The sequence below is a fragment of the Rosa rugosa genome, chromosome 1, assembly GCF_958449725.1.
Source record: "Rosa rugosa chromosome 1, drRosRugo1.1, whole genome shotgun sequence".
NCBI lineage: Eukaryota > Viridiplantae > Streptophyta > Magnoliopsida > Rosales > Rosaceae > Rosa > Rosa rugosa.
In genome coordinates, this window is record NC_084820.1 from 13,393,485 (window position 1) to 13,418,201 (window position 24,717).

At 39.4% G+C, this 24,717-nt stretch overlaps 2 protein-coding genes across 2 annotated transcripts; both read left to right on the forward strand.

The window, feature by feature from the left end:
• Nucleotides 1-106: 106 nt before the first annotated feature.
• Nucleotides 107-10,624, forward strand: LOC133718844 (uncharacterized). The gene is made up of 2 exons (XM_062145722.1): nt 107-1,765; nt 9,129-10,624. Exons 1-2 carry the CDS (start codon nt 455-457, stop codon nt 10,395-10,397), a joined length of 2,580 nt encoding a protein of 859 aa, XP_062001706.1. The 5' UTR covers nt 107-454; the 3' UTR covers nt 10,398-10,624.
• Nucleotides 10,625-16,719: 6,095 nt separating this feature from the next.
• LOC133718877 (calcium uniporter protein 2, mitochondrial) lies at nt 16,720-19,227 on the forward strand. Its single transcript, XM_062145761.1, has 2 exons — nt 16,720-17,390; nt 18,492-19,227. Exons 1-2 carry the CDS (start codon nt 16,806-16,808, stop codon nt 18,990-18,992), a joined length of 1,086 nt encoding a protein of 361 aa, XP_062001745.1. The 5' UTR covers nt 16,720-16,805; the 3' UTR covers nt 18,993-19,227.
• Nucleotides 19,228-24,717: the final 5,490 nt, after the last annotated feature.

Consider the following 24,717-nt stretch of genomic DNA (forward strand, 5'->3'; position numbering starts at 1 on the left):
CCGTTCTTATCGAATAATTTTAGATGACTACTCGTCCCAATAACAATCTTCAAAGAAAGAACGTCTCCCTCTGATTTGATCAGTGATCGGATAAGTTCTCCAACTCCTGTTACTTCCCGAATTCTTCAAGATGATTTCTTTTGAATCTGATTCAAATTTCACTTTTTTTTTCAGTTTCATAGAAATAGCAAGATTAACCCCAGACAGCAAAGCTCGTCTTTTGACCAATTAAATTAGGGGGTTTACCAAACACTATTGGGCAGTTTGACCAATGACCAGTAGATAACCTGAATGCAAGCTAGTCGCATGTGTTGAACGACTGTCACCTTACTCTTCACTTTTCCAGGTTGCACCGCAGTTCTCAATCTGGATCCAGAGGTTCTTGTCGGGGAGGAAGATGAACTGAAGGAGGGTCTGGAATTGAGCAAAGCTGGTCTGAATCTGATCGGTAATCATGTCTATGACTCTGAACTTTCTCGGAGGAGCACCTTTTCAACTGCTCTATGATGGGGTTAAGTTGGCCCTTAGCAATACCAGGAAGTTTAAAACCAACCTCAGAAGTCTCAAATTCACTCTAGATTGTTTACAGCCACAGATCATCAAACAGATTAGATTGCAGAACATGCAGCTGAATCTTGCCGTCCAAGAGATACAAGAACTTCAGAGGAAAATGGATGAGGGCATAGTGCTCATTGATAAGTTGTCGAGCCTCAGCACCTGGAACATCTGCATCTGGGGCGATTGCTGCAACTGCATGACGCCTGGTTATGCGGACCAGCTTGATGAGTTGAACGAATCTCTTAGACGTCTGCTAGAAATAATGAGGCTGCAGTCAATAGCGCAAGTCAACCAAGTCGTGATTTTGGTAAGGACAACAAGGGACAAACAAGATGAATTGGGGAAAAGACAGTTAGAGATTCTTAGCAACCAGCAATATATAATTGATGCATTGAGAAAGCAGCAGCAAGTAGTAGAGAGGATCGAAAGGAATGGTGTTGCAGCGTCAACCGGAAGAGAAGGAGCTGCTCCTGCTCAGGTGTTGCACCTTGAAGCAGTATTTCAGGCGATATTTGATGTTGTTGTACAAGTAAAGGTTAAGAATTCCACATTTAAAAGACTCCTGGAAGATTTTAAGTTCACGCTGGATTGCTTAAAACCGCTGGTACAAGAGGTAGCAGAACGTAACAAGATATTGCATTTTCCAAAGGAGGAAGTCTTGGAAGATTTCATAGTATATTTGGAGAAGGGTGTAGAGCTCGTTTACAAATGTTCCAAGGGTTCTCTGTGGAGCAGGTTCAAAAAGTACAAGTACATGAACAATCTTTTTGAATTAGATGAAAATCTTCAGAGGCTGTTCAATATACTGAAATTGCAGATAGAAAATGATGTGAAGGAGGCCTTGGTTTTGGTAAGTAACTTAGAAAAGGAGATTGAGGAAATTGAAGGGAGTGGTGCGCTACAAGGACATCAATATAAAGGCGCTGCAGCTGAACCTCAATTGTCTAAGGTTGAATTGGATGTAATTAATATACAAGCCAGCAGGGATGTGAAGGAGTCTATAGATTCAGTAAGGAATGTAGAGGTGGGAGATGAAAGTCACAAGCGAATTGAAGGGAGTAGTCGGGCACCCCATCGAATTGATGTTGCAGTAGTTAAGCCTCCATCACCTACAATGGCATTAGATATAGTGAGCATTCCAGAGTCATTGGATTCGGCAACAAACATGGAGGTGGGAGTCGAACGAACTGAAGGGACAGGGGAAAAGGTAAGTTATCTAGGATTATTCATTTACTAATTTGCAATGCACCACATATATTATATGCTTGCTATAGCTCAGAAAATGGTGAAATTTGTTTGAGGACAAGCATAAATTGACAGAAATATAGAGAGAGTAATAATTCAGAGAGAATGGAGATTCATGTGTGTTTATTCATCTCATACAAGAGGGTATTTATAGGAATACATTACAAGTGTGAAAGCTCAAAGATAATATCAAGCTTGGTATCAACTTGATTTACAGCTGCAGCTCAACATGATAGCTGTGATGATGATAATTGCCATGTTTGTTGCCCTTTGGCATAAAGCTTGTCACACAAGTCTCTATACCTATATTATACACTCAAGTGCCTATTTATACATGATATAGACATTTATACTATGACTCATATATACTACAATATGATTCATGTATACTACAACACTCCCCCTTGGATATTTCATGTTTAATAGCATTGTCTAGGCCGTGCGCTTCGAAATTGCCTCGTTAAAAACCTTGCCAAGTAATAAAACCCTGTGGGAAAAAACAACCTTGGTCGAAGGACAAAAAGAGCACAACGCGCGTTTGAGTGTGGAGTATGTTTCTGGATACTCCCCCTGATTTAGACTTCCCTTGAAGATCATGGGAGTTCGGATAACCTTCTTAATCCGATGCTCTTCACATGTTTCTCTCTCGAAAGGGGTTTTTGGTAACGACTTAGTAAATAAGTCCGCTACATTATCCTCTGATCGGATTTGATTTACTTCAATTTTTAGAAGTGTTTGCTGTTGCTGATTGTAAAAGAATTTCGGTGATATATGCTTGGTATTGTCGCCCTTGATGAAACCTAATTTCATTTGCTCAATACAAGCTGCATTATCTTCATAAATGCATGTGGGCTCATTTGTGGTAAACTTCAAACCACAAGTTCCTCGAATGTGTCTATTTATAGACCTTAGCCATATGCATTCACTCACAGCTTCATGTAGAGCAATAATCTCTGCATGATTTGAGGAAGTAGCAACAAGTGTCTGTTTTGTAGATCTCCAAGATATCGCCGTGCTTCCCATGGTAAAGACATAACCTGTTTGGGAGCGACCTTTATGAGGGTCAGAGAGATACCCTGCATCAGCAAATCCCATCAAAACATCATTATCATTTTGATGGATGGGAGGAGGAGAACGTCGGTCACCATGGATAGTGTCACCGGCGTCTACATTACGGAAGATGGTTTTTTGCCTCTTGGGGTCTGATCCCATGCTTCCGTCTTTTCTTTTCTCTCTGTAGGGATAAAACAAGCCCATATCAATCGTACCTTTTAAGTATCGAAAGATTGTCTTTATGCCAATCCAATGACGGCGTGTTGGCGCAGAACTATGTCGAGCTAACAAGTTCACTGCGAATGAGATATCCGGTCTTGTGCATTGAGCTAAATACAATAATGCGCCTATCGCACTTAGATAGGGTATTTCAGCCTCTAATAAACCTTCGTCCTCATCCCTTGGACGAAACGGATCTTTTGTGGGCTCAAGACTACGGCCGATCATGGGAGTACTTACAGGCTTTGCTTTATCTTCATTAAAGCGCCTTAGTAATTTTTGAGTATATGCTGACTGATGGATCATAATCCCATCACTACGGTGTTCGAGTTCTATTCCGAGGCAAAACCGTGTTTTCCCAAGATCTTTCATCTCAAACTCGGATTTCAAATATTTAGCAGTTTCCTTTAACTCATCTAGAGTTCCAATTAGGTTCATGTCATCGACATAAACTGCTACAATTGCAAATCCGGAACTTGTCCTTTTAATGAACACGCAAGGGCATATTTCATTGTTAACATATCCCTTCCCAATCAAGTAGTCACTTAGACGGTTATACCACATCCGTCCGGATTGTTTCAATCCATATAGTGAGTGTCTTAATTTTATTGAAAACGCGCTCCGTGGTTTAGAGCCACTTGATTTGGGTAATTGAAGTCCATCTGGAACCTTAATATATATCTCTGAATCTAGATCCCCATAGAGATATGCTGTAACCACATCCATAAGCTGCATGTCAAGTTTTTCGGAAACTACCAAACTAACAAGGTAGCGGAATGTTATAACGTCCATTACGGGAGAATATGTCTCCTCGTAGTCGATTCCAGGGCGTTGTGAGAAACCTTGCGCCACAAGGCAGGCTTTGTATCTAACAACCTCATTTTTCTCATTACGCTTTCTAACAAAGACCCATTTATGGCCAACAGGTTTTATATTTGGTGGTGTCAGCGTTATAGACCCAAATACCTGTCTCTTTGTTAGTGAATCCAATTCATTCTGGATCGCATCTTTCCATTTAGACCAATCTGCTCTTCGTTGACATTCTTCAACGGAGCGAGGTTCGATATCATCGTATTCTATAATTCCTTTTGCAATATGATATGCAAATGCATCATCAATAGTCATAGAATTTCTATCCATCATCACATGTATACTAGTGTAATTCATGGAGATCTCTCTATTCTCTGGATTTGGTTCTGTCATTGGAGCGTCCTCCAATGATGTCTCTTGGACATAACCATAGTCCGGAATATTCTCATGAGATGGATTATTTGTATCGATGATTAATGGATTATTTTGTGCCAAACTCGCTTTCTTCCTTGGGCGAGAATCCATCGAACCTATGGGCCTCCCGCGCTTCCTGGCAGGAGCCGTGGGCCTAGCCAATGTGTCACCCATAGAGGGGATGTTGGCGCCATTCTCATGTACTCTTGAGATGACATTATGTCTTTTAGGGACATCAATCCTTGCAGGTACATTTGCAGCAGGTATGTGTGATCTCGTCACTTTAGCGATATCAGAAAACGCATCAGGCATCGATTCTGCTACGTTATGAAGATCGAGAATTCTCCGCACTTCTATTTCAGACTGTGCGGTTCGGGGATCAAGATGAGACAAAGTGGGGACAAACCACGACAATTCCTGTCCTTTTTGTTGAACATTAGTGTTCATGTCTCCCCCTAATGACGGGAAGACTGTCTCATCAAAGTGACAATCCGCAAATCTAGCGGTAAATAGATCACCTGTCAAGGGTTCTATGTAGCGGATAATGGTTGGAGAGTCATAGCCAACATAAAGGCCTAATCGTCTTTGAGGACCCATTTTAGTGCGCTGTGGCGGCGCAATTGGCACATAGACTGCACACCCAAATATGCGTAAGTGTGAGACATTTGGTTCATACCCAGTTACCATCTAGGACGCAGAAAAGGGTTGTGTGGCAGTGGGCCTTAGACGAATAAGCACAGCTGCGTGCAATATTGCATAGCCCCAAGCAGAAATAGGGAGATTGGTGCGCATAACCAATGCCCTAGCAACCATTTGAAGTCTTTTAATGGCAGCTTCTGCGAGACCATTTTGGGTATGTACATGAGGGACAGGGTGTTCAACCTCGATCCCAATGGACATGCAATAATCATCAAAAGTCTTTGATGTAAACTCCCCAGCATTATCAAGACGAATTGACTTAATAGGGTGATCAGGGTGGTGAGCCCTTAACTTAATGATTTGTGCTAGGAGTTTAGCAAATGCAGCATTTCTTGTGGATAAGAGCATGACATGTGACCAACGTGTCGATGCATCAACCAACACCATAAAATATCTAAATGGTCCGCAAGTTGGATGGATAGGTCCACAAATATCACCTTGTATTCTTTGCAAGAATGGTATATTTTCTTTAGTGTCCTTTGCATAGGATGGTCTCAATCCTACTTTTGCTAAAGAGCAAGCTTTGCAAAACGAATGATATGCTTGAGAAGTAATTCTTTGAACCTCTCTTGGGTTCGTACTTCTTTTCGTTTTGAAGAATGGATGTCCGTGTGAAGTTTTTAATATACGGATCATCATATCACGACCTGGATGTCCCAAACGGTCGTGCCAAAGCCTGTATGTGTCAGAATCCCATAAATTTTCATTCATGACATGGTTGGATTCAATGACTCTAATAGTGGTTGCGTACAATCCACTAGAGCGACACATAAGTTTCTCTATTAACTCGTGTATTTCCGTAGTTATTAGAGGTGATGCAAAGGAACTCTTGTCCATTCTCACTATGTGTTTCCACATGAAAATCATTGGCTCTTATATCTTTAAAACTCAATAGGGTTCTTCTAGCCCTTGGAGCATATAGAGCTTCGGTGATATTAATATTTGTGCCATTTGGCAACAAAAATTGAGCTGGTCCTCGACCATGAATCAATTGTGATGGTCCTGCCATCGTAGTTACTGAAGTTTGACTAGGCGTCATCCATAAGAATAATTGCCTATGTCGTAATATAGTATGTGTGGTGCCACTATCAAGAAGGCATTCCAATTCTCCCGAAAACATACTGAAAAAATAAAGTTCGGAATATTAACACATGTCCATGACATTGAATGATAATGCGATACTTTATTAATAAGGAAAAAGCCAATGATTACATCAAAGTTTCCAAAGTCTATTCCAAAATAAAATCAAACTTATACAAATTGTAATTGCTCAATCCGTTTGGTAATTCCAATGAAATATGACCAGGGAAGTAGAGAGATGTTGGTGGAGCGAGGCTCGCTTAAATACCCCGATCTCAATTACTTTCCTAGACATCATACTTCATTAGGTACGCCACATGAGAAAGAGTTAATACAATTGTCATTTATTGACTAAGGCACATTTGCCGTTTTATTGGAAAATAGAAAAGACTATTCTAATCAAAGTCTGCGGCATCCTCGTGCTCTTCATTTACAGCTTTGAAGTCTTCTATGGTGAGATTGACATCTTCACCATTTTCTTCTTCAGCAAGGTTGGCTTCTTGCTCCCTTGTTTCCCTGTACTCCTTGTAGCGTGCAGCTAGTTGAGTACTTGCCTGGCATTGCTTAAACCAATGCTCGATTGAACCACACCGATGACACATGTCATTGTGGTTGCCTCCCTTGATTTGAGGTGCAGGTGGTGCACGTTGTGGATATTCCCTAGGCGGGTTGTTACTGCTACTACCACGGCGTATGGTGCGACCTCCACGGCCCACAGTGTTACGGCCTATGGTGTTGTTATATCCACCTCTCCCACGTGTGTAGTTACCACCACGTGTGCCCGCACTATAGTTGCGGCTGCCTTCTTTGTTGGGGCGGTTATATGGACCCGTTCGTCCTTCATGTCCCCTGTTATTAGGGTACACATGTCCCCTATTAGTATGGTACCGCTCCTTGCGCCCTCTCTTGGGTGCATTATAATTCGCCTCACGAACGCTTTTGGTTCCAACGGGCCTTGAATTATAATTCTTTACAAGGATGTTGTCGTGCTTCTCAGCTACCGACAAAATATTGATGAGCTCATTTAACTTTGTAAATCGTCCAGCATTAAATTCAGTGCGATGCTGCTTTGATAGTATAATTGCTGAGACGGGGAAGGTGGAGAGAGTTTTCTCAATTAGCTCTTCTTCTGTGAGAGGTTTTCCGCAGAACTTCAGCATGGCCTTTAGGCGAAGAGCTTCTGAATTGTATTCAGAAACAGACTTGAAGTCTGAGAAGCGTATATTGTTCCACTGAACCTTCAAGTCAGGGAGGAGGGAATCTTGGATATTACCAAAGCGCTCTTCTAGCGCTGCCCATAGGTCCCTTGCATCTTTGATGGACATATACTCTAATCTGAGTGCTTTGTCCATATGGCGTCGCATCAAGATAATTGCTTGTGCATGCTTTATGGATGTTCGTTGGAACACAAGGCCCGCAATTGGTGCCTGTATGATGGGCAATATCCCTTTCGATGTGAGATGGTTCTCAACGTCGGTTCTCCAACTATGGTATTCCAAACCTGTTGAGTCAAGGATTTGAAAATCGAGTCTAGGTTCATTCGACATCCTGAAGATAAGAAGATAAGATATATTAGTTTCGGAGTTTAAACTTCCACGAAAACTAAAGTAATCAGATTTCCGAGCTATGCTACCAAGAAATCAATTTCCAAGAATATTTGGATTAGACCTAAACAATGATGTTTAATAGGGTCATAAATCGATGCTCGCGGACGCTCTTAGTCCGAATATTATGAACACTCTTAGTTCATTGGTCACGAACGCTCTTAGTTCGTTTAGCGTGAATTTCTATAATTCCGCTTTTTGATTGTAAGTTCCCGATAAAAAGAAAGAGAAGAAAAATGAATAAAAACTCAAAAACGAGAACTTTTAATAAGCAATACCTCGAAATAGTGTTGTCCGAAATGACCGAAAAGTTGCAGGAAAAGTGTCCCGAAATTCGCCGGAAAAGTGCCCGGAAAGTTGTCGGAAAAGTGTCCAGAAAGTCACCGGAAAAGTGCCCGGAAAGTTGTCGGAAAAGTGTCCCGAAAGTTGCCGGAAAAGTGTTCCGAAAGTTGCCGGAAAAGTCGCCGGAAAGTTGTCGGAATCTGTCGGCAGATGCTAGGCAGCAGCTGGCAGCTGCTAGGCAGCAGCTCGGCAGCTGCTAGGCAGGTGCTTCGGCAGCTGCTAGGCAGGTGCTTCGGCAGCTGCGCAGCAGGGCTCGGCAGATGCGCTCGGCAGGTCTCGGCAGCTTTCGGCAGGTGCTGTCGACAGCTTTCGGCAGATGCGCTCGACAGCTTCTCGGCAGGTCTCGGCAGGACTCGGCAAGGCTCGCTCGGCAGGTCTCGGCAGGACTCGGCAGGACTCGCTCGGCAGCTTCTCGGCAGATCTCGGCAGGACTCGGCAGGGCTCGGCAGGGCTTCGGCAGCGGTTCAATTTTTCCGATGGCCGGTTCAGGCTGTTTCCGGCCGGTTCTGTCGTTTCTGAAACCGGTTCTGGGCTTCTTGGATCAAGGGTTTTGATATGTGCTAGGGTTTGGAGGTTTTTTGTAGGTTTGGCAAAATGGCTTTAATCGGATTATGAACTTCCTCTATTTTGACAATTTTGATTCTAATTCTAGAGCAATTTCGTGCTGATAACGTGTTTGAGGACAAGCATAAATTGACAGAAATATAGAGAGAGTAATAATTCAGAGAGAATGGAGATTCATGTGTGTTTATTCATCTCATACAAGAGGGTATTTATAGGAATACATTACAAGTGTGAAAGCTCAAAGATAATATCAAGCTTGGTATCAACTTGATTTACAGCTGCAGCTCAACATGATAGCTGTGATGATGATAATTGCCATGTTTGTTGCCCTTTGGCATAAAGCTTGTCACACAAGTCTCTATACCTATATTATACACTCAAGTGCCTATTTATACATGATATAGACATTTATACTATGACTCATATATACTACAATATGATTCATGTATACTACAACAAAATTAAAATTGTGTTATGTGAAGCACTCAAAACACTTCTTTTGGACCTCACATCCGGAAATTCTGGTTTTTGTGCATACAGGATAGAGAAATATGGGTAGTCCCGTGTAAAGAAGCAGAGAAGGAAACCTCAACACCTACAGTTCCTGTTTTGGCTGCTCACAAAAGGCAAGCGTCAGTAGAAACACTTCTGAAAAATAACGAAGAAAACTATGCTGCTACACGCGTTCAAGAAGCCCTTAGGAGTTCTGAAAAATTGGAGGTGGATTATACCAATATCAAATCCGAGTACACAGCCCATTTGAGCTCTTATGAGGCAGCCTGTAAGCTCGATTCAGGTTTACAATCGTTTGATGTATCTCTCCAACAGCGCACTAGACGAGTCTTCAACTCCCTTTCCACTGGAGTTGAAGTTAGGTCCCTATATTTGGACTCACTCAAAGAGGTCACTGATTGTTTGCTTGAGATGAACCAGGAAGTGGTCAGTGTCATTCTCGAATGCAAGAAGGATGTATGGAACAATCAAGAGATGTTCTCTCTAGTGGAGGAGTACTTTGAGAACAGTTTCCAGACATTGGACTTCTGTACTGCCCTCGAGGGATGTCTCAAGCGTGCAGTGAACAATCAGCTGATAATTCAGGCTGCGGTGAGGCGGTTTGAGGAAGAAGTAGAAGCTGGTTTCGAAGGGAAGGGGTGTGTGAGGACATTGCAGGAGTTGAGGGCATTTAAGGCAGCCGGAGACCCTTTCACGGAGGAGTTCTTTGTACTGTTTCGGGCAGTTTATAACCAACAGGCATCGATGCTCCAGAAATTGCAAGTCCGAAAGAGAAAGCTTGATAAGAAGTTGAAATCAGTGAAAGCTTGGCGGAAAGTGTCAAATGTTATTTTTGTTGCCACTTTCGTGTCTGTATTGATATTTTCGGTGGTGGCAGCTGCCATTGCTGCACCGCCACTTGTAACCGCCTTGGCAGGTGCACTGGCTGTTCCGATAGGTTCTGTTGGAAAATGGTGTAATATGCTTTGGAGCCGCTACGAGAGGGCTCTGAAAGGGCAGAGGGAGATAATAAGCTCAATGCAGGTTGGAAGTATGATTACAATGACGGACTTGAACAACATCAGGGTGCTTGTTGAGAAATTTGAAATCGAGATTGAGGCACTGCTTCAGAATGCTGACTTTGCTATTAGAGAAGAGGATGCTGTGAAGATAGTGATGATTGAGATCAACAAAAAGCTGGAAAAGTTTATGGAAACCATTGAAAGTTTAAGCCAAAACGCTGATAAGTGTGGCCGGAATATAAGGAAGGCAAGGACAGTGATTTTGCAGAGAATAATTAGGCATCCCATCAAATGAACAGCCATTTGGTATGTTCTCCTGATCACTATTTTCTTGTTGGTGGTCTATTTAGCGAAATGTAGAGTGCATTTTTGAAGGAAAAATTCTGCACTTTGGGTCAATGACACAGATTTGGCTTTCTTAAAGACAATGTAAGACTATTATTAAGCAAGCTTGTACATTAATGTGTTTCAAATTTCAAGCAATTAAGCTTTAGTGCAAAGAGTTTCTTACTTCTTCTTTCAGCTTTGACTTTTTCATCTAGTTCCTATATTGCAAGATGTACTTGAATTTGATGAATGATGTCCCTTAACTGTTTAATGATGTTATATAAAACATGTTGGATAACATTGAAGTTAAGTGTTGCACTTCAGTTGTGAGTTTGTCATATAATAACACTATAGAAGAGTGTGTTTCAAATTTCAAGCAAGCTTTAGTGCAAAGAGTTCTTACTTCTTCTTTCAGCTTTGACCTTTTCATCTAGTTCATTTATTGCAAGATCTACTTGAATTAATGATGTTCCTTGGCTGTTTAATGCTGTTATAGAAAGCATGTTGGATGACATTGAAGTAAACTGTTGCCCTTTAGTTGTGAGTTTGTCATATAATAGAAACGTGCATTCAAAGGCTGATTTGTCTTTTGGGTTTTAAGAGATTTGTCTGGAAAGCCTTTATACATGTTTTAAGAAATACATGAAGATATCTCGGTCCGATAGTAATGAAGGGAATACAGTAGATTTAAACTTTAGGACAAAATTCACCTTTTGCCTGGATCATTCAATTTGCTGTTGCTAATGAGTGGACAACAAAATGAACTGGATGGACAGTTCTGTTACCAGTGTCATGGGTTTTAGGAGGTTCTCATGTTTGATGGCTCTGCTGGTCGGGTAGCAGGACCTTTTCTTGCTGATGTTCTCTGTTTTGATAAATTGAATTTTTTTTTTTTTTTTTGGCTGAAATTGAAGATAGAAGAACACAAATGCTCCCTATCTCTCTCTTTTTTTTTTTCCCTGCTTTCTTGATGGCCAAATGTGTACTGCTTTGTTATTGGTTGCTGAAAGATCCCTTTCAAGGCTAAACTTTACTCTCTATATTTTAATCTCCTTTTGCTGTATCATATTCCTCATTCAATTTGCGTGTCTCTTCATATATTGATATGCAGTATGGGATGGATTTAAGAACAGTTCTGTTTCGTGCTTCTCTATTTAGGTAGAGATGGAGATTAATTGTTTCTCTTCAGTCTGATACATTGCGGCTATATGTTCCCAATGAAGATGAGGAGTATGAATTGGCTTCAGTTGAGAGGCTGAGGAAATCACACTGCTTTAAATTGATTCTGTTTGGAATACATGTGACTATAGTTCTCAATTGTTGCATTGTTAATTGATTTAAGAACTTGAAAACATGTATGGACTTAAGAACTTGAAAACATGTATGGACCTCTGTGTACTATTTTACAAACATCTTGAGATAATGATAATAATAGTTTGTGTGGAGTGCAGGAAATGAGACTTGGTAGGCATGCCCAAGGTAGCATGAGCTAGTGGCATTACTGTAAATAACACGGACCCTTGGAGGGCATTGTGAACATATTAAGTAGTCAGTGCATCTGTTAAGTGAATATATCATGTATGACTACGGAAAAGGACAGGCTATTTGTAACCAGAAATTTCTTAACCACAGAATTTGACTTTGGAAGTTTCAAACCCTTTTTGTTGCTGAAATGATGGATAAAAATCCATCATCCGTTTCTTATTATTCATAAGTTTTCTATAACAAAATTCTTGAATTCCCAATCAATTGCTGATATTAATTAACACAAGCCAGTGAATACTGTATGGCTTGTTATTTGCTCCATCTACATACAGCATGCTTCATAAGCTCTCTAGAACTCTAGAAGCATCAGTTTATGTTGACAATGAGAGTATGATTGTGGGAAAGGAGAGTCTATTTGAACCCAGAAATTTCTCGATCACAGAACTCTACTTAATATCTAATAGCCTTTTCGTTGATTGAACGACTCTTTTATCAGCCAGTCATTGCTTCTTCATGAAGTTTCTCTATCGGGACGGTTGATATAACTAATCTTAGATGTTGATTGAGCAAAATTTTGGTATAAAACTAAAATCACGCGGGAGCATACTGTATCAGTGGTTAAGAATACCCTTGAAGTTGCGAGCTTAATTAAGATCTCAAGTTCAAATCGCTTATCTCTCAATATTGCTAATTATCAAAATTGACTCAAACCCAACTAGATTTTGGAAAGTTATTGCAAGTACTATAAAGACTAAATCGCACTGGAGCATTTCTCAGTTCTCATAACTCATCACTCATTATGCAGTGGTTCTTGGTTAGCTTATAGCTGCTATATATCAGCAGTTCCATTTGAAGCTTTACCTACTTAAAAAACACCATATTTTCATGCTTCAAAGCTCTCTTTGAAGCTTTGTTTTTTTTTTTTTTTTTTTTGACTGAAAGATGAGTGAAAGAGAGGAGGCTCTCTTTGAAGCATTGCCTTCAAAGCTTATTAAACTTTGGCAAAAACTGCAAGAATAAAACATGTATATCTTAAAGAATATATGCTATCGACGATCAGAAAATAGTTTCACAATCATTGCTTTTCCCAATTGACAATGCAGCTAAAATTATTAGTAAAGCAAGAAGGCTGAGGTTCCTTCAATACGATATTGTTGTTGTCACTTTTATACACAAGTTACATGGTTAAGTGCAAATAATGACAAAAGGAATAAAGCATTGTGTACTCAAACATCGGATTCTATACAATAACTACTAGTGCAGTTGTTGTTTGCCTCGAGTTCATTGAGCAAAATGTCAACCGGAGCGGTCTACTTCATGATCTTCTTCTTGACTTAGGTAATTTGGTCCAGTAATCTTCAGGAAAACCAGTAATGCAGAAGGTTTACTGTTCTGCAAAGCTATTGATCGAACATATATGAGATCTTCTATATCAAAGATTTGACAAAGGGATTTAGATCTTTTTTGTTGTAGTCAAGTACTAGGACTGAAAAGAGTGATAACTAACAAAAGCATATTGCGCTCTAGCCTTCTATCATGAATGAGGATTTATTCTTGTCAATCTAGGTTTAGGGTGTCTTCTGTCCTCTAATTATTTGGTGGATTTGTTCGGAATTGTGTGGATCAAATACAATTGTCTCACTTCGAACAAGTTAGTGGTTGGTTAGACAATATACTCACCTAGGGTTTATATTATTCAGAGTCTTTTTAGCTTTTATGTGCGTTTAACATTTCTATCTAATCATTATATCGTTTTGATAACTAAATATTTTCTATTAATAGTTGCGGCTCGAATTAGCCACAGCTTAAGATTTTGGAAATTAGGATTGGTATCTGATGGACCATATGGGACATATAATTTTGCACTATACTTTGAGATGAAATAACTAAGCTCTATTGGGTACAATGTTGCATAATGGACATATACCAAAATGATGATCGATCATCCTAACTAGCTAGATGGTCATTACCGTTCTAGAGTATTCTAAAATACCAAACCAGAACCAAGGTGGTACCACTATTTCTAAAGGGATAATGCAACTACATGTACTTGGAAGCTAGCAAATTCCAAAGGGTAACAGCATCAAATCCTCTACAATTATTATAGAAAAAAGTTGCCCATTTACAATTATGCATTTTTTCTTTTATAGATGTCGATATCAAGCTTAGTATTCTCACTCTCCATCTAAACTAAATTATGTAAACTCTGTACGTTCTTTGTATTATTGCATATGTGTCTGTGTGTATATAATTATATATATTTTGAAGAATGATCTAGGTGGTTCATGAGTCGATCGTGACTGGACGCCATTTTTTTTTCCCAACTAAAAATATCAATAATTAGGAAAGAAAACCTATATTTAGGTAAATCCTAACAGCTGGTGACTCTTGCTGCCAAACATGATTACGTATTTTGATTAAGCTAAACCAATATTTAAGTAGGGTGTTTTATATTGTTGCACACGCAATGAAATTCATGGTTTGAATGATAAGGATGTGATTCATACGATTAGTAATATAAACAGCTAGCTTTCGAAACTTGACCATGGAAATCGGAATGGTTTATTCATGATCCATAAGCCACATGTTAATAGTGCGACTAATCAAGATTAATTAAGAGATAATTAAGTCTTAGAAGCTTGTGGTTCTTAGTCATGGTGTGCCCTGGATTTACTCGTCTAGGTTTACAAATGGATCAGTTCTTTAACATTTGAACGGAATATTTAGACCAAGTAGTAACCATGTATTGTAACACCCTCATTTTTCGAGTCTCTTATCGATCCAACTCATCAGTTTGGTCATCAGCCTTACTTATTCATAATTTGGCTCCTATCAGTAAGGGTCGAACATCTTCCTTTATCGTAGCTCAATTTTCCTTCAATTTAGGTATGTACGGATAAGTATGTTTTCCGTGCTATTTTTCAGCCACACTTGAGCTTGAGCCGAACCGCCCTTCTCTATTGTCGTGATTGACCTACGAGTCTCACTCCTGAGAGTGTTGTCATTTCAGTTCATTGTCCAATTTCAGTTTAATTTCACAAGACTTTTACCGCATTTCAAAATATGACATATTCCAAGATAATATGAATTTCACCCCACGTTGTTTTTCGGCTACTTTATTATGATAAATTTTTACTCTGACAGGCTCACAACGATCAAAGAGAAGCAATCATTCTGTAGTCCCACAGTACCACGTGACAATGGTCTCAATCGATAAGGTGAATGCACGGGGGTAAAAAAAACACAATAATACAAGCAAACTGGATCTATCACCAATATAGTAAAATCCATATGAACCAATCACACTAGACAAACCACAAATACATGATACTTCGTAAACTGTAGAACAATTCTTTCAAAAGAGTTTCTATTGGGACTTTTAAATCTGCTCACTTGACCTCACTCTATTATGAATTATTAAATGACATATATAATCTACTATAAAATGACTATTAAGAACAATAATTATACCAAAAAAATATTATCTATTTTCATTTTCCAATTTCACTACATACTCATTAAAGCATTCATATATATTTAATAATAATTAAAAATATGATTAAGATCCTGTGACATAAAAATGTATGATATATATGTTGAACGCATATTGGTGAGGGAAAACAAAATAAATCCTCTTATGATTTATGACCTAAATCTAAGTCAATCCATTATATTTGCAAAAAAAAAAACTAAAAATATTTAAATAATTAATCATGTGGTACCAAAAATACAGAAAAAAAAACATAAAAAAACCAATGATTTTTTTTTTTTGAGAATAAAAACAAATGATTTATTCATTTTTTTTGCACAGCTAAAATAGAAAAAAAAAAAAACATAATAGTTCATGGCATTTTCTTATTGATTAGACATTAATTTTTGAAACTCAAGTTTGATTAAGAAATGTATATTTAGTTAAGATTTATAGAGTGATTAAACCATTGAAATGACTAAATTTTTTTTATTTTAAAGATAATAATTTGTTTGCAAATTATATGAGTGAGGTTATTTGAGGAAGTTTAGTGAGGTTTAGTGAGTAAATTTAGTATTTGAAAATTTGATAAGAGGTGTAAAAAACATAGAGGTCAAGTGAGTAAATTTGGAGGTTCCAATAGAAAAACTCAACGATCACATCGGAAATTCAGAGTATCAAATTGTCTCTCCATGTGACTTATCTTTTATCCCTTTTTTTTTTTCCTAGGTGTAATCACAATCCATCACTATTAATTTCTATTTCCAGATAAAATTTGAATACAAATTCTTTTTACCAAAAATACTGGTAAAAAAAATTAGATAATTGTTCATGTTTTGGGCGATTAATGCGTGTATGTGGCGCCACGTTTTCGTGAACGTTGTAGCCGTAACGCTTATTTACTGAGCTGCCATCCCCCAACTTCCTCGCGTTCCAATCCCCTGAAGCCGACCCTATTATTAACACCAACCACGCCTCTCCCTTCCGCCACGTGTCACCCCCGCCAGTCCACCATAGACCCCAGTCAACATCAGCGCAGGTTACTATTAATTTTTCACATGATCGGACTGTAACCCCTTCTCCCATGCCACGTGTACGGCCATGAATCACCCACCTCAACGTCCTTATCTCGCCTAAATCGGCCTCTAGTCGCCGCGGACGATATTTTCAAGAGATTAATGTCCGTTGGAGACCAAGCAACGAATATTCCCGAATGTAGGGCATATGTTCACATCTAGTCGCCGAGAACCCGTTCTTCCCGGAAAATACCGCGATATTTTGAAATTCTCGGAGTCGTCCCGGTTATTGGGACACCTATATAATCCACAGAGGCCTCCATTGTTAATTGCGCTTGAAAACCAGTTCATTTTCTCTCTCTCTCTCTCTAAAACCAGAAAGCAAAGAAAGAGCCTTTTGCTAATTATGGCGTTCAAGAAAACCCTAGCCGAGCGCATCTTCAATATCTCCAAGATCTCGACCCAAACCCTCAGAAACTGCCGGATTTCCTCGTCGGCGGTGCATCTCCGGCCGGCGGCGAAGCCTCGGGAGGCGAGCATCGCGCCCGAGCCGGGAGACAATGCCATTTTCCGGCGGTTCATTCACAAGAGGGCCGGCGTCGCGAAGCCGGAGATCTGGTCGGTCCCGATCGGCGAGAACCTGATGGAGAAGCTCAGGTCCGTAGGCATTCCCGGGAGCCGGATTCGGTTGGACGGTTTGGCTCCGCCGGCGCCGGCGCCGGTGCCGGAGAAGGAGAAGGTGTCTGCGCCGGCTGTCATGGCCGGACTGACGGCGGAGGAGACGAGGAAGTTGTTGAGGGTGGCGCAGATGGAGGCGGTGAAGGCGAAACTCCGGGAGGTGCGGAAAACGTGGGTGACGTATTCGGAGTTTGTTGGGATTTGCACGGAGGGTTGTTCGGATCCGGATCTGGGTCTCGGGTTTGCGAAATCGCTGGACGAGAGTGGCTCCGTTATCGTTTTGGGAAACGCCGTTTGCCTCAGACCTGAACAGGTTAATTTCTTATTCACTGTTAAACATTTTTACCATGGTTGTTCTACTTCTAAATTTAATTGATTTATGAATTTCTTTTTACCCTGTTCTTGTTTTGGTTGTTTTATTTCTCTGTTGTTTCAGATAAATTATGAACGTCTTGGTCTGTGTGGCCGAGAGTGGTAGAATTTGATGATAAATTTTTAGTGTATGTGATTTGGGGACTACCGAAAACTGATATAATTTTTATGATTATTTTGTTTTCTTCAACAGGCCAGTTCTTAAACGTGAAAAGGGTTCCCACGTTTCAGTTTCTACCGTGGCAGATTTTAATTTTCACCTTTGGGTGTTTGAGGAGCCTTCAGTGAATAATAAAAAAAAATCACAAGAAGAAGAAAAAAATTACCCTCTTTTTCTTTGGGTTCTATTATAAAAGGGTAAAAAAAAAAAAAAAAAAAAAAAACCTTTTCACGAAAAAATATAAATTGATATCACAAGGAAGAGGGAGAGTTTCTTTCTAATTTTATCTGAGTTGAATAAGTTAATTGATTGGATAGATTAGGTGTGTGATTATTATTTCGGGTGGTAAAAGTTATTTTTATTTAACTGGGCCCGGTGTAAAGTGGGAAGGGTTAGGTTTGCTTTCTACTCTTTTTTAGGTGGTGGTGTTAAGGTGTTGCTAATATGGATGAATAGGATAGTGTTTTGAAACTAAGATAATCCCATAGATCTCGGATTTGTTGTTATTGTTGTTTTTTTTATTAGTGTCTTAGTTGTTGACATGCACTACTTCTATGGTATCTTTTAGTACATTCCATTTTAGTGTAGGGTAGGTGGCCTTGCTTCTGTCTTATCCTTGATGCTTCAGCCCCATTTGTCCCTTACCTCATTGTGAAATGACCCAATTCAGTATTCTTTTCAATCTTCAAAAAATTAAGGTTTTTCTCTTTTCTAAAGAATTGGCAGGCATAGATATAGATAGCCATTTATGAGTCCAAAATATTGCTGTTCAGTGTATCTGTTATATGATGAGCATAAGAGTCCAAGATTGATGAAGATAGCTAGCTTGTTAGGTTGAGTATGCTTTGCCCAAATGTGTTTCAAACTGTTTGGTTACTGCAGGTAGCAAAAGCAATCCAGGACCTCATTCCCATCCCTGGGGCCACTCCAAACGATGCAAAAATGAAGGAGCTAGAAGACATGGAGAAACAGAAATCCCTAATAGACCAGAAAGCCGATTCCTTGGTGCGCAGGGAACTGTGGTTGGGGCTTGGCTATCTCGTTGTCCAAACAGCCGGGTTCATGAGGCTGACCTTTTGGGAACTCTCATGGGATGTGATGGAACCCATCTGTTTCTATGTGACTTCAATGTACTTCATGGCTTGCTATGCCTTCTTCCTCAGGACCTCCAAAGAGCCCTCTTTCGAAGGCTTCTTCCAGAGCCGTTTTGATGCCAAGCAGAAGAAATTGATGAAGGATCACAATTTCGATTTGGGTAGGTATGAGGAGCTTAGAAAATATTGTTACCCCTTCTCTTCTTCTTCATCGGAGTTAGGCAACCCATCAACTGCTTTTGATGGAACTAAGAGGATGCAGATGAAGTTTGGTTCCAATGTTCTATAAAATGATTAATTTACAGAGGCAACAAAAAAAAAAATTTAAATAACAAACCCCAATTTTGCTACACCAAAACCGCAGGTTTTTAACTCTAGAAATTTAGTCCCCCCTCCGGCTTTCTGTAAACAATGATATGCAGAGTGTTTGTGTTTGTTGTTGTAGTTTTTCATTTTTATCATATACATTACTGATCACTCTGATTGACAACCATTTCATGAATGAAATTAGTGTTGTTCCTCAATTTCATTCAAGTTTCTTTCCCTATAGTTACAATCCACTAATTTACTATAGTAAATGGATAAAGGAAGGGAGATCCATTATATATGGTTTCCAAGTTAGTGGGATATTCATTGTGTTATGGGGAACGGGATAGATTACATCATGGATTCAAAAGAATCGGCTTGCTACATGTGCTGCAATCTCCAACCAAAATTAAAGTGCCAACGAGGTTTGGCTCACTTGGTAAGGGCAGACTAGTGCTGGAACCCCCACCCGAGTTTAGTCTCTGCTACCAACAGGCCTCGTTAGTTCGTGATCTGTAAGTCTCCTACGAAAATCTATATATGTAGGTTGTGCGACAGGTACGTGTCACACGTAAGTTCTTTAGAATTGAGATTGTAGGCTTGTCCTGGTGACGGTGGTGTAGTGTAACCAAGCTCTCATCTAAACTTTTTGTAACTGATAAAAAAAAAAAAAAAAAGAATCGGCTTGCTACATGTGCTTCCAAAACCACAGCAATCTCCAACCAAAATCAAAGTCTTTTTTTTTTTTTTTGACGTGAACCAAAATTAAAGTCTCAACCACTATGCAGCAACAGTTGTAGCACACCAATAAAGATAATTTGACGGTAGACACCCAATTCAAGGCTGTAAACAATGTTAATTGGTTGGTGTTCTTGGAAAGGAAATCACTAGTCTATTTCTTCAAAAGTTGAATCACTGCACTCCCTTTAGCCGTTTGTTTTGATGGAAATTATTCTATCTTGTTTTGATCCGAAGTCAAGGAAATCAAAAAATATTTGCCCTATTGTCTATTTTTCTTTTATTTAAAGGATTTCATTCAACACCTTAAACATAAAAAATAAAGCAAGAAAAGCATATATTGGATGGATGTCATTGAGAAGGACCTTTCCTAGGCGAAAGGCCATGTCCAGCTGAAACGGAGTGCAAAGAGAGGTGCATGGAGTCTGCGAGACTGCCTATAATAGATAAAAAAATAAAAAATAAAAAATAAAAAAACCAAGCAATAGTAGCCGACTCAATATATGATTTTTAATTTTTTTTTTCTCATAGAAAACGAAACATGCGCTTATTTTATTTCCTTTGTACACTTCATCGAACACCTTATACTACCTTGGACTATAACTTCTCGGAGTTGAGGGATTAATCCCACCTCATCGCAAACTCCACCAATGGGACTAGAGTCTAGAAGCAACCAATATTCAAGAAACTTGTGCTAAACCGAACCCATAACATGTGCAAATGCCATGGAGAAATAAGAGGAGGAGTCTCATTTGCTAACGAATTAGTGATGGAATTGATTTCTGAACCATCTTGGCTTCCTGACTATAAAGTTGAGCATAGCTAGTGGAGGTTCAAGTGGACAGGCTTATTGCCCCTCTGCATTTGCCTTTAGGAAAGGGACAATGGGACCATGAGAGACCCATCTATATCAATATGAATACGAGTCTGCATAACCATAGCATAGACTTGCGAGCCATTTGGTCCTAATTTCTCACCGTCCAAGTAAGACAGTGAGAGCTAGGGTTAGGCCTAGAAGATGACCACATGAAATTTCCAAGAAGCTGGGGCTATTGTCGCTTTACTGTTTGGATGGTAGGCAACAGAATGTGGACATGATCACGTTCTTGTATTTGTTAAAAACTAGTTATCGTCATAGCATGAATCCAAAACCCACATTAATCCCCGACCCAATTTTGGCGTTCCAGGAATCTCTACCCTGCCACCGACTTAATGTTGCTAGCTGCTAATCGCCTCGCATCTGAAATCCACTATATAAACAAATAGTATTATTGTCCACGGTCACAAAGCCAACATTTTCTTGTTTATTATAAATTAAGTAAAAGATTAGACGAGATTAGTTCTTCAAGTATAATAGGGTACAAAATATGCTTTCAATATTTAAAATGATCGGAGATAGAAGTTTAAGATAAATCATATAATGGAATCAGCGAGGTTATCCTCACAGGGAGATACCTGGGGATTGGATATACACATCGAGTAAGGGAAGGGTATTGTCTTTCCAGTGTTGTCATCAAAGTTAGGTGCATATGCATAGGGTCTTCCATCTTTTTCAATTATATCTGGGTCTGAACTTACCAAACTGGATCTCTACGCGTTTGGTTTTTGGTCATTCAAATTGTGCAAACTATGAACTTCACATTCTACACACTTCGGTTACGTTTCGATCAACTAAGAGGGAATTGTGAAAGGAAATGGTCTCTGTGTTGGTGCTGGCCCATGCCAACCAAGCTTTTCGTGCAGCGAATGTTGATGATAATGATATAAAGCATTTATTTTAAGTGGAGTTGCTTGCGTAGGCGACACTATATGCTTTGTGATGTGTTTATGATATTATAAGACAACGAGTCTTTATCAAAATCTTCTCGTGCGACTCTATATGCTTTGTGATGTGTTTATGATATTATAAGACAACGAGTCTTCATCAAAATGTCTACAAGGCGTATATACTGTCCTGAATGGCTTTAATAATCGATTTTCAACTACAATTATTAATAAGACAATTTTCAATCAAGTCATATTTTATGAAGATTTGCCTATTTATTCTGTTGGTAAGAGGATTTTATTCTGAAAAATGTTGAAAAACTAAATTTTATGATTAGGCAATAAATCATTTTAGAGTGCTTCTATTCATACCTCCACATTTGATTTGTGGATCTCCTCTTCAAAATTTTTCCATTGAACTTCTAGATTTGTCCCTTTCTTATATCAGTTTTTTGCATACACATCTTTTCCTCCAAATCACTTGCAGTGCCGTCAATCTCCAGTAGCTCAACTTTTTTGTAATTCAATTTTCACAAAAAGAAAAAAAAAATACCTTGGTAAACGCATGAAAAGCAATTCATTCTAAGAACCGTATCGCCAAATCCCCCAAGATGCATGGTTGATAAATGCAAGAATTTTGCAATCAATCTTGGTCAATTGTTTTGCTTCTTGAACAGCCCTTTTTTCTGTCCTTAGTTACCTTGCTTTCTGTCTAAGAATTACATATCAACTCGATCTCACTATGTAAGTGCAAAAAATGCTGGGTGCTCTTTGAATCTATCTCTTTTGCCTTTTCTAATTATGTTAATATCATCGTGAGATGTCAGAATCAATTTTGCGAGCTAGGCTATATGAATTCTTTTTCTCCGTCAATACTTCTGAAGAACTAGGCATGAGCAGAAGAGAGGGATGGTGAGGAGAAGCTCAGAAAGAGGACGCACAGTTTTATTTTTATTTTATTTTATTTTTTCAATAGAAAAGGGTAGAATGGAGATTAAATTTCTACAAAAATTAGGGGAGGTTTACATACTAAATGTGGAGATATTGACTCATTATTTTATGGTCAGACACTAATAAAAAAATTCTTCCCATTTATTTAGTCCAATAACTAGACTAAATGAAAAAATATTTTCTTGTCATGTGTACTTGGGCGGAATTCCCTTATTTTGAGCTTATTGGTCGTACTGCATGATTAACATGGTGCATTGCTAGTCTAACGTTTTGAAAATGAATCCAAAGATGGATAAAGAGGTCCAAAATGTTGTGCCTTGTTCGTGAATATATTAGCTTATACGGTTCTGCTCTCTATCTCTTTCAACTCCATCATTTTTGAGTGGTATGTACGAATTGTGTGTACCTTACAATTTTTGGTAGGTGATCATGAACTAGAAGGTTTCATTCAGTCATTTGATTTGGCATTTGGTATATTGAAACTTGGGGTATAGCTGGCCACGATGTGTAAGAAGAACTAGTAGTGAATAATTGACTTACAAACAAGTGAACAATGAGAAAAATAAGATGATTGGAATTTGTATGTTATGGCCCTGGGATAATAATCGAGGTAATCATTGGCTTCAATACAGGACAATTGCTCTTCTTATCGGATTCCTCTTTGGCACTATTCTTGTCTGAGTTTCCAGTCATCAGAAAGTCTCTAGGAATTTGATCTCATTGAAAGGAAAAGTTTGATTTTCTTATGTGTTTTTGGCAGCAAATGCTTGTGGTATATATAATCCAGTAGTTTCAATTAATGGTTTTGGTGTAGTTTAACACAAAATGCGGAGCATCATAAACTTTTGGAATGAGTCCAAGTAGCGAGAGATGTTGGAAAATAGATTTGAAGTAATATGGGTCTTCCTTTGAAAGATGGTTTAGGACAACACAGAACATATGCATATTGGTCTGGATAGGCTAGGATTGATCTGGATTCTGGAGTTGCAGTCCTGCTTGTGTGTAGTGTGCCACTGACTTCAATAGTTTGCTCAATCGAGATTTATCAGTGCACGGTGGACCTTTTGGATTAACCGGTCCACTCATGTATTTGAATAGTTTGTTAATTGGGCCTATCCCAGCTTATCTTTGTATTGGGTCTGGCCTACATATTAGACTGCATAGGTTGGAGTCCTCTACCCAATATATGGCGGACAGCCTCACACCACAAAGGAGCTCCTCCTTATACTCTTTTATCACCCAAGCCCGTTATTCAAAACATACATATGAATGGGCAGTCCAATATGTTTAATTGAACTTGCAGGAACCCAAACTCAACATATGTGAAATTCAGTCAATTTCATGCTCAGTTGTGCTTAATTATCGTGGAATCTAGATTTATCGTTTGATAATAGCAACAATATATATTAATTTAAACTATATTTTTTTTTAATGGAAAGAGGTCAGCCCATTATATAGATTCAGCAAGCAGTACAAAAACGAAACACCCCTAAGGGGTCGACAGAAAGAATCGTTTCTCAAAGTATCCTGAGACTCCTATTCTAAAACAAGAACAAGAACCCACTATACCCCAGTACACCCACCTTTTAGATAGTTCACGTTTAATCCAAACAAAAATCAATAATCCCCGAAGCAAGATAAAATAACCCTTAGAGATTATGATCTTTGCGACCTAGCTAAATGAAATAACAATTGGAGATGTCGTCCTGAATCCCAAATCTTTATAAGAAATCCACCAGGATCCCAAATTCGAATCTAGAACAGCAGAAGACCACACTCTGCAGCCTTAGTCCAAGCCCAAGTCAGGAAAGTAGAGCCCAAGCCCAAACCCAATTAGGGTTTGCCCTTGGAGCCAACGCAATAGTGGCTCTGGACTTGTCTGTTCCGCTGCCGCCCCAACTCTGGCTTAAGCCACCCACCAGCCGGCGACAATAGTCCACAGACCTAGACGACCTGTTCAAAAGAAAGCCGCCGGTAGCAACTCCTAGAGAAGCTGCACAAATATCAGCCTTCATCTCAAAGAGACGACGCCACCATTCACGCTGATGTTGCTCTCCGCAACTCCTCTCTGCAATCCAGACATCGAACAGCCGAAAAAAGGACGCCGAACAGCCAGAATGACGCCAGTAGTGGAGAGAAATCGCGGACCAAATCTGACCCGACCCGGAAGACCGCAAAAACTCCAATCGCGCCCGCCAAGATCTACCCAGATCTTCCAACGCCTCCGTCATCACGATACTACCTTTGAGTCGCGC

Excerpts from the sequence above, each read along its gene's own strand:
- LOC133718844 (XM_062145722.1), top strand. The coding sequence starts at position 455 with ATGTCTATGACTCTGAACTTTCTCGGAGGAGCACCTTTTCAACTGCTC. Across the intron at positions 1,766-9,128 it reads CTGAAGGGACAGGGGAAAAG|GATAGAGAAATATGGGTAGT; the intron begins GTAAGTTATCTA and ends TTGTGCATACAG.
- LOC133718877 (XM_062145761.1), top strand. The coding sequence starts at position 16,806 with ATGGCGTTCAAGAAAACCCTAGCCGAGCGCATCTTCAATATCTCCAAG. Across the intron at positions 17,391-18,491 it reads TTTGCCTCAGACCTGAACAG|GTAGCAAAAGCAATCCAGGA; the intron begins GTTAATTTCTTA and ends TGGTTACTGCAG.